Source organism: Strongylocentrotus purpuratus, unplaced genomic scaffold, assembly GCF_000002235.5.
Source record: "Strongylocentrotus purpuratus isolate Spur 01 unplaced genomic scaffold, Spur_5.0 spur5_scaffold_5, whole genome shotgun sequence".
Taxonomy (NCBI): Eukaryota; Metazoa; Echinodermata; class Echinoidea; order Camarodonta; family Strongylocentrotidae; genus Strongylocentrotus; species Strongylocentrotus purpuratus.
The window spans coordinates 28,914,473-28,925,082 of NW_022145611.1; the positions used below are offsets into that span (position 1 = coordinate 28,914,473).

A 10,610-nucleotide genomic window follows, 5' to 3' on the forward strand; every position below is an offset into this window, starting at 1 on the left:
TAATAAAAGTGCACATTACAAATTGAGCTTTGAGGCAGAAGGGAATGAAAATAAGTCACTTTTGTTATCATCATGTGTGTGTCGTGTATAATAAACTCTTCAAATTTTTCTCTTCAAATTTTCTCTTCAAATTTTCCTATGCATAAACCGGTATGCCAAGTTGTCAAAATCCACACCATTAATGTGAATGTAGGAAATTCAAACCAGGCTAATCCATGCATTTCTCATGAGATGTGTCATTAAATTCTGAAGTATGTTTCGTGTTATTATCACTCATGCCTTATCCAACTGTGATGCTTTCAATCAGATCTTTTCATTCTCGCATGAGGCCAACTCTAGTATTTCAAATGTTCTGCCTATCAAATATCCAGAGGTTTTCATTTGGAAGTAGCTAGAGGTATACATGTAAGCCCTACTGCTTGAAAGCAAGACAATTATGAAGACACACCCAACCTCAGATTGAATGAGATTATAATGCCCATCTCTAGTTTGGAAGAGGGGTCCTATAGAGCTCTACTGATATGTACACCATGCAAGTACAGTGTCACTTATAGTATATCTACAAACATGTACAAATGAGTTGAATAGTGGAAGCAAAGTTCAGAATAAAATAAACACAAAACCATCTGGCATAATGAATAACACCTCTGATTACATAGAGATGAACCTGATGAGATTCACCTACATTATAATGTATAAAAAGTATGACTACAAAATAGATCAGGTGAGAAGATAGAGACCCAGAAGAGTACTAGATGAGGCTAGTAGGCTGACCTCCATCATCATCAATATTAGTTATATCTTTAGATTTATTCTACACTGTATGTAGGTTTATGTTTGTTGAAAGTGGTTATAAATTATGTAAACTGCCCCAGCATCGAGCATACCAGTCCCAATAATCATGAATCATACATGTTAGCCCCTGAAGGTGGTTACAAATGTGAACTGCACCGACATCGAGCGTACCAGCCCCAATAATCATGAATCATACATGTTAGCCCCTGAAGGTACAGTAGATGATATGAGATTCTGATTCAAATCATCTTCCCTGCCAGCACAGCCCTGATGGAGAATAAACATGCAGAGTCGACCGTTACATGTAACTTATTAAAACACTTGTGTCCAACAATGTGTACAAGTTATGATATAAAATAGAGCTGATCAGAGCCAACATGGGTGTATGACACGTATTAAATTATGCTGAGAATGTATGGTGGAGGTGTGTTGGCATGACCTAACCATGTACATGTACATACTGTATACTGTATGCATATGATCCAATGTTGTCTCCTGTCATGTTCCACCAATAAAGGTGTCAAGCGGAGAACCATATTGCAAAATGATGAGCAATAACATACATGTTGAATAATTGTGACACAATAGTACAGTTGTAAATATAACTAACCCTCATTTGAATATTCAACCATTTCACCCATACACTATAGATACTACAGCACATAACATTTCACATGTTTCAAGCATGGACCCTGCCATAAAGTGGCCATGTTTCAAGATGGTGGAAGAATCAGCTTCTGCCATCATCTCTTCTTTGATTCTCAATTGAGAATTTTCTCAAATAAGTTTTTTGTAGTTGTTGCCTATTTGTTTTCTGGGTATTTTTAAAAGTTACTTAAGAATATTTCAATAGACTTTGTCAGTATTCTTATGATCTTTAAAAGATAATTTAAAGAATTAACATATTGAAAACATTTATAATAAACTCTAAAAGGTCAATTTACATTTCAACTGCTGCCCTGTTTCCGAGCCATTCTATTCCTACTCTGCCCTGAGAAGGTAAACACAGAAATCAAATTACAGACTTGATCTTCTCTACCCATAATCCCTTCTCTCCGCAGATTTTGGTTGAATCCATTGGAAGGTTCAAGCTAATGCTAGAAGGAGACTGAATGTCTAAGCATGAAGTTGAATAGAGAGTGGGAGACTTACTGAGGGACATTTAGGCCTACATACAAACTGTACATATGTACATGTACATGTATTTTATTCATGCATATGTGGGAAGCACTTGACCTGTACTTGTTAATAGCATATTGATAGCAGCTTGCTTCCTCCCTCTCTCTCCCTCTCTCCTTCTTACCCCCTCCCTCTCTCCCTCTTTTCTCTCCCCCCCCTCCTTTCTCACCCCCCCCCCCTCTTTCTCTACTTCCTACCCCCTCCCTCTTTCCCCTCTCTCCCCCTTCTCCCCTCTAATGTTGCTCTGACCCCCTCCATCCTTCTCTATCCATGCAGAAAGGTGTCTGTCAATCAAAGTATAACCTGTTTGCAGGACAAAAGCTTTGTTGCAGCATTATGCAAATTTATACTACAGTAAACAAACTATAGTTGAACTACTGTATTGAGCTATCAACTATGAACCAACAATAAAGTACTACCGGTATACAAATCAGACCTTTCCAAAATATCTAAAAATTTTCCACATCCCTTAAGGTTCTTTCGCAAACAATAGTATGCCTACTATACAAGTATACAGTACTTGTATTTACCTGTAGCAAAACTTGGTTTGATTTCTGACTATATAACTGCAATATCAGGTATACTTTTATAGATCTTTGCTAATACAGTAATAGTATGCAAAAGTAAAAGAGTATTATATCCAACGATCAGTGTATTTAATACAGAAAAGTTTATCGTTAAAAGAGTGTTTCATATAAATGTACTGTATAATTGTCCTGGATTCCTGGTTTTTTAGTTGGTCTTGGAGAAAAAGGTGCCTCCAAAAGGTGCCTCTTTTTTATCTTCTTTTTGAATAGATGGGACTGAGGAGAGGGGAACTACATGTAAATATGAATATCGGTAAATTACAAGTTGTCTGACAACAAAGGTTTGAAATATTCCACTTGAGTTATAGTGACTAATTTTTATTTCTAAACTTCTGTTCATTTACAGTTTGGAAAATGGGATTTTTAATAAACAAAGCAATTATCTTATTCAGTATAGAAATCTCTTTCACAACACGGTGCACGGTACAATAATTTACAAATTATGCAAACTACCACACACACACATATATGTAAGCATGTCAGTTCCATTTTGTGTGTGCTTTATGTACCTTACGATGTCCCGACGTATTACTACACAGAACACACAGTATTGCATTCAATATGTAAGACATCGAACTACAAAAATAACAAGAGACTTTAAATAGCTGAATAAATAAGATGTGGGTTGTATTACCAAAGTACAAGGACATCTTGCAAATCTCTGGCCATGCATGAAGTAGTATTATAGTTCAACCCAAAATGTCCCCCAATGTCTAACAGGCTCAAAATTGTATGTTGGAAGGAAATATATTATATCAAACATTGAGCTTCATAGCAGGCAATTTCTTGACGCCAACCTCTGCAATATGATAGGGTTGAAACTATTAAAGCATTTTATATTATCAGACTGCAAGGCAGGTTCATGGATTGTTCAATTTGTGCCTTATTGCCAAACGGGAATGACTTTGTGGAGAAACCACGCTGGCATAACAGAGCCAGACCTTGTTATTTGCCACCCATTACAGGTCTGTATTGATCGCACAATACAGCTAAGCAAGCACACAAACCACTTCCACTCTCGGAGTAATGCATGCCCTGTACAACTTCTGCAGCCTCAAATTCATACATTATTACGCTTGATTGGCGACCACACATACAGTTAGCATTAAAACACTACAATGTTTGCACATACTTACTTACTTACAGTATATAAGGCTATTAATGCTATTTTGCTATGTAAACGGATTGTTTTTAAAGTGATAAAAATGAATATTACCTTGTAGAATATCTGATTTTGAATGAATGTTATGATGCAAAATGAAATATATAATATTAATTAGTCTGTAATCCTAAAAATGTAAATAAAACATTATTGACAAAATGGGTACAACATATAATGAATGTACATGTACATGTAGACATAGATCTACTATTAATTTAGGTTACACAAGTACACATACACTGTACCGGTATTTGTAAATCTAATATGGTACATCGTCTGAACTAATGTAGATACCGGTACATGTACATGTATCTATCAACTATCAATGTTTTTCAGTTCTAAAAATCAATATAATGTTTTTCAGTTCTAAAAATAAATATCATCCCCTTTACATGGAACAATAACAATTGTATACAAATCATCAACCTCTCACAAACTGTTTGTCTGGGCTTTCAGCAGGCAAAATAACTTGAATCTCCCTTTCACCATCTTCAGCAATCAGCATCAACTATAAGAAATGTTCTATGTTTTTTTACATGTAGGTCCTTCGGATGGACAAATAAAAAAAATATCAGACGTTAATTGTTGTTAAAGTGTCCCAATTATCAAAAGATAATGTTTTGATCTTAACTGTTCACGTAGGAGTTTCCATATCACTTTACTATATTCAAAATATCAGCTTCAAATATTACTTAACAAAGAGATTGCTGGATAATTTTACTCTCAAAATACAGTAAAATGACTGGTTGACTAGTTGACACACGTTTACGCGCTTGTATAGAACAGGGTATGAACATAACTCAAGTCCGACTTGGGTTCTGTACGCGCAGTTTTAGGTTACCCTCTATTTTATTTTTATTCATTTATCTCTTAACTTTTAACCTATAGAAACCTGCATTGCCAGGTAAAAAAATTCAGGTTAATTTGTATACATTCTAGCTTAATATAAGCTAAACTAGATTTAGGTGATTGGTACATTTACAAGACCCAGTATATTCAGGGCGTTCATGTACAGTGTACGTTTATCAAGTATCATTATTTTTAATGACGTTCTTGTATAGCACATTATAATATCCAAATGCTTTCAAAATTATTACCCTAGCTTTAGCTCTGGCAGAGCTCTGTTTTCAGCACACAGTGCATTTCAAGGAATAATCCTACCATATTTATTATATACAAATCTTTGTACATTTTTTTAAAATAATATATTTTCTAAATTTGTCCATGTACATGTAGGCATAAAAGCATGGCATGAAGCTATGTACTAGTGGATATATTGTTGGCACATGTGACTGAATTCCTGTTATGGATAAAAAGAGTACAATGACACTGGAGAAGGCAAGTATGTACAGCTGGAAATGTTTGGTAGTAAGGTCATATTCAGGTCAACTAAAAAAAGCCTGTATCCATCAGCTGTTACTAATCACTACACCACCAGTGATGGATTGCCAATCTGTAATCCTTGTTTATGGGAGGACTCCTCTTACTTTCTTCCAACGCTGCATTCATAATACGTCACATCAAATCTGTGTCAGACAGATCAACACATTTCACTTTATATGAACTCATACTCATTATTATTATGTACATAGAGTGTAGCAAGTTTGAATTAGTATTTTTTGTATGCAGCTCATTAGATTTTTTGTCTAAATATCTAGACAAGGATAAGTCAGGCCTACTTGTATAGTTTACCTATGTATACTGTATTTATAACAATTGTCTCCTTATATAAAGTAATAAGGCCAACACATTATTGGAAATCATAGACCCATCATGCAATATTGTGATTACAATTTGCCTTCTATAATCTAAATATATTTAATCCTAACCAGTTATATTTTGACCTTAGGCTTAATGGTCTGTCACACCTCTTTTCATAAACAAATAAAACTGCTCATTCACTGCTCACTGGCTTTAAGTGGGCCATGTACACATGTAGTCTGGAGTCCATTTAATCTGAACCCATGTTCAAAATAGAATAATTAACCGAAACACTATGCTAATATAATGGACGACCCACCTCCTTGTGACATCAGATAATGATATCAAATTTATATCCAATTATTTCAAATGTGAATTATCTGAAATAATATGCAACACAACTTTGATAATTTGATATCAAGTCACTGAACTTTTCCTTCATCCTCGCACCTTCTCCTTTGCAGCATTAATTAATACGTTCAAATTCATTCAAATCCCATGCCAGGGCAATATACAAATACATGTACATTGAGTTACATTAATTTAACTCTAGCCAGCCAGTCCTCTTCTCCTGCAAGTACTGTAATACAGGTAAACATGTAGAGTGTAGCAGCACATACCGGTATACAAAGTGTCCTTGTCCTAAATGTACGGTATGCATCTCTTCAAGAGTTAATTAAAATGTGTTTACCTTGATTTACCTTGATGTTGGGTTTCAAGTATAATTACTTACACATGTATATGCCCCTCTGCAGCAGGATTAATGTCTGTATGTACCGGGGACCCATTCAAGTACTAATACAATGTACTACATGGGTAAAAAACAGGCACTTATTACTTACACATGTATTTATTACCTTGAACTATAAAAGGGATAAGAAATACATATAAAATTACAATGTACACATGTACAGTGTACATGTGTATGCAGTGGTTTGCAGCAAAGTAAGATCATTCCTGCATCCCCAAATATCAGACAGGCAGAATCACATCTTTTTTTTATCAGAAACTATTGTGACATTATTATGAGTTTTTCTTCTTTTATTTTTAATTAACAATTCTCTTGACAAGGGTGGTCACAAGTTTCTTAAATGTGATAACTGTCGATTGGCTCCCCTATTTTCAAACTTGGAAGAAGTTTGACAACTGTTGTGTGACAAATTATACGATTTGTTGCTTCAAAGCAAAGGTTAGGATTTGTCTATTTGAAGTTTGTTGTTTTGTTTTGTTGTTATCTTTTCTAAGGAAGGGAGAGGGTTCATACTTACTATTGCTAGACTTGAGATCCCTATGGATGAGAGGGATTGGAGCTTCCCAGTGGAGGTAGTTCATGCCATCGGCAATTTGGTAAGCCCAGTTTACTAGAACGTTTGGCGGCATAGCCATCTTCTTCCCGAAGAGTAATCTGTTCAGCGAGCCGCCCCTTGCATATTCCATAACTATACACACATGAGGTTCCCTAAGACACGCCCCTCGGAGTGATATAATGTTGGGATGCGATAATAAACTGAAGAGTTTTGCCTCCTGTCTGACGTTATCAATAGTTGACCGCACATTATCATCTTCCTCTGGATCGTGTTTTGCGGCTTTCACAGCGACCTCCTCTCCTCTCCATGAGCCGCGGAATACCTTGCCAAAACCGCCCACACCGATCAGCTCATTCAGCTGAATTTCGTTGAAATCAATTTCGTTAACTCCGTAATTAATTTCCTTTTCGAGAATGAACTGTGAATCACTGACATAATTATTTGGAAATATCCCTTGTTGGTCACCGACTTTCCCCATCCACCATCCGTCATCGCCAGAAACGGCGTGATCTTTGGAGATTATTTCTACCAGGTCGCCCCTGTGAATGGTCAGCTCATCGTCTGCCGTAGATTCATAGTCATGCATTGCTGTGCATAGACTTGTAACAGGAAGAACACCATGATTTAGACTGTGGTTAGTGCTCTCACTGCCCCCTGAAAGCGTTCTCGTCAGTGAAACCTGCCCACCACCTGCCAGGGGCGAGGTGCTTAATTCATGGTTTTGCGCCATGTTAATTGGAAGATAGAGAGTAAATTGGCAATAAATTTGTAATAATAATAATAATAATCCTATTCCTCATACTTCATAAATTCATTCCATTATCCTTGACACAGTCAATGTGTATCGAAGTTGACATTCGTCTACTTCATTTTCCAGCAGCTGACTGCATTGTATTTACCGAGCAATCCACAACATACACACACACCCATCCACATTTGTTGACTTGCTCCTAATATCTTCCCGTTATGTTTGCAGGTTCCACGTAGCACACGTTCCGAAAACTCGTCTAAAGACATCATACTTGTCAAAGCAGCGGGTATTTTCCTGGCTCCATGATGATTTAAACTTGTTGGAATAAATGTCCTAGCTCATTTCCGACAGGCAGAGTCTATCACAAAATATGCGAATCCAGATCCAGCAGCACAGGTGTATTTTGTGCACTCAATACACATACAGCACACAAAAACGCCAATTCCCAGCAATACCAAAATGACCGTGCGGGAAGAATGCACACTGCTTGGTTCTGAACAGAAGCAGTCCTATCGAACATTAGCAGCGCATGCAGGAAACGCACACACAAATCACACACAATCATACGATCGTGTGAAAGAGCTGCCTGTGTAATAAGTCCGAGATGGCGCTCGAATTAAGAAGAAAGAAGCCATACACGTCGACAGTTAGCATTCTTGAATATCAACGTCATATCGCTCTGAGCAGGGGGTTCCCCACCAATCGCAAAACACATGTAGCTTTCCTGATAGATTTTCTTGCTTTAGCTTTCCTGATAGATTTTCTTGCTTTAGCTTTCCTGATAGATTTTCTTGCTTTATGAAAATGATCATAGGCGCAGCTTATAAAGAAGGGGAGGGGGCAGGTACCCGATTTACAGACAATTCCTCCTCCGCCAATTTTGAAACTATCAATATTCGGACAATGTCGACCTCATAGGATCGGAGGATGCGGGACGGGCGTTTTCGCCGAGGTGCTGACGTCACTAGCCCGCATAATGACTTTCCAGCCCCCTCCCATTCTTCTCTTTTCCATTCTTTATTCTTCTATCCTCTCCTCTTATGTAATTTCTCTCCTTACCCGAATACCTGACTATAACCCGTTATGTTTGTATTCACACAGAGGCATAGTCAACGCAGACTAGTTTTAAACTCGTGCCATACAATATAACTCCCTCTTGATTCACAAGAGAGTGCGAACAAAGTATATAGACCGATAAGAACAATTGTATTATAAAGTAGAACAAGTTCCCATAAATGGTGTCATCAACTTATCTAATTATTGAAATATCATATTTATTCATGCAAGTTTAGAAATATGCTCCCAAATTTCACAGCGTTCAAATCACTGGTTAAGAAACAAAAAGAATCGGAATATCTGTCAGCCAAAAAGAGAAGTAAATTGCCTAGTCACTTTAAAAAAAATGGCGTTTTAACCTTTAAGCTTTTGTGTCATCATATAATATATAGACCTTTCTTTTTTCCTCTTTGTTTTTAATATGATCTTACAGTGATCTTGTTATGTAATATTTTGTCTTTTGTACTCCCATGTTTACTTCTGTACATATTCCTGTGCCCCTTTACAGAGATACAAGTATTTATTGTTACTCCAACCTCTTTTTTTTTTCTTTTCCCCTTTTACATTGCTGTTAGTTATTTCCCATAGTCAAATAAGTTTACATTACGTGTGTGCATATAATTTTTGTTTACAAATCACATTGCCACTGTGCAGTGGCGTAATGAGCAAAAACGTTTGGGGGGGCTGAACGTTTGTCAAAGTGAGGTCTAAGGGTAAAGCCCCGGCGGGGGTCAAGGGGCGGAGCCCCGAAGCTCAAGGGGTATGGAAAAACAGTGGCGGTTCCAGGAATTTCTTACCGGGGGGGGGGCACAAAATGGCATGGGGTTAAATATATATAAACGATAAAGCGACAGAGCGAGGCTTTAGCGGCGAGGGAGCGGAGCGACTAAGCGGGGGTGGGTCTGGGAGGGGGTTCTGACCCCCTCCCCGAGTAGGAAGCAGTTGCAATTTTAGAACCACATTAGACGCATCAGGCACTTCCTGGAGTAATATGACGTAAAATTGCTTTCTCCTCCCCCCTCCAAGAGATCTTTTGCAATTTGAGAACCATATTTGGCGCATTAATGTTCACCGGCACTTCCTGGAAAAAAGAGGCCTTCTGATTGGTTAGACGTTCAGGGGGGGGGGGGGGGAGGGTTGTAGAGGCCACCGCTAACTGACAAAACTAGCCACCAATTACCGACAAATATATTAACACCATTGCCCCAATGTCTACTAATTTAAGCCTATAAACCCGGGGCCAGGAACTAAGTAGTTATTTTTCAGTTTTTCCCTCCCGCGCGAAGCGCGGAATCTGTGACACTTCATTAAATTATTAGAGGAAGGAGACGATCGGTTATACCGTTCTCGACTTTTCTTGTTTTGCCCGCCCCTCCCGCGAGAAGCGCAGAAGCTATGACGTTTCATTACAATATTAAAGAAAGAAGACGATTCATTGTACCGTTCTCGACTCTTAATCCTTGCCTGAATTCAGTTCGCCCCCTCCCGCGCGAAGCGTGGAAGCTTTGACGTTTCAATAAATTATTACTCTTAATCCTTGTCTGAATTCATTTTCGCCCATCCCGCGCGAAGCGCGGAAGCTATCACGTTTCATTAAATTATTAGAGAAAGAAGATGATTTATTGTATCGTGTCCTAATTGTCTGAATTCAGTTCCCCACCCCCCCCCCTCCCGCGCGAAGCGTGGAAGCTTTGACGTTTCAATAAATTATTACTCTTAATCCTTGTCTGAATTCATTTTCGCCCATCCCGCGGGAAGCGCGGAAGCTTTCACGTTTATTAGAGAAAGATGGCGATTCGTTGTACCGTGTCCTTGTCTGAATTCAGTGTCCCCCCCCCCCTCCCGCGCGAAGCGCGGAAGCTATCACGTTTCATTCAATTATTAGAGAAAATAGACGATTAACTGTAGCGTGTCCTTGTCTCAATTCAGTCCCGTCCCCCTTTGACGTTTCATTTAATTATTACTCTTAATCCTTGTCTAAAATCATTTTCGCTCATATCGCGCGTAGCGCGGAAGCTTTTACGTTTCATTTAATTATTACTCTTAATCCTTGTCTAAAATCATTTTCGCTC

The 10,610-nt window shown here is 38.1% G+C and overlaps 1 protein-coding gene across 2 annotated transcripts in view; it reads right to left on the minus strand.

The window, feature by feature from the left end:
- LOC582769 (mitogen-activated protein kinase kinase kinase 11) overlaps positions 1-8,052 on the minus strand; it is a 65,368-nt gene extending 57,316 nt beyond the window's left edge. The window contains exon 1 of one of the 2 annotated variants that reach the window (XM_782710.5): positions 6,693-8,052. In XM_782710.5, the coding sequence (XP_787803.3) occupies positions 6,693-7,461 (769 nt within the window). In that variant the 5' untranslated portion in view covers positions 7,462-8,052. The remainder of the gene's footprint in view (positions 1-6,692) is intronic. The other variant, XM_011677817.2, reaches the window with a different exon arrangement.
- Between the last annotated feature and the right edge of the window lie 2,558 nt (positions 8,053-10,610).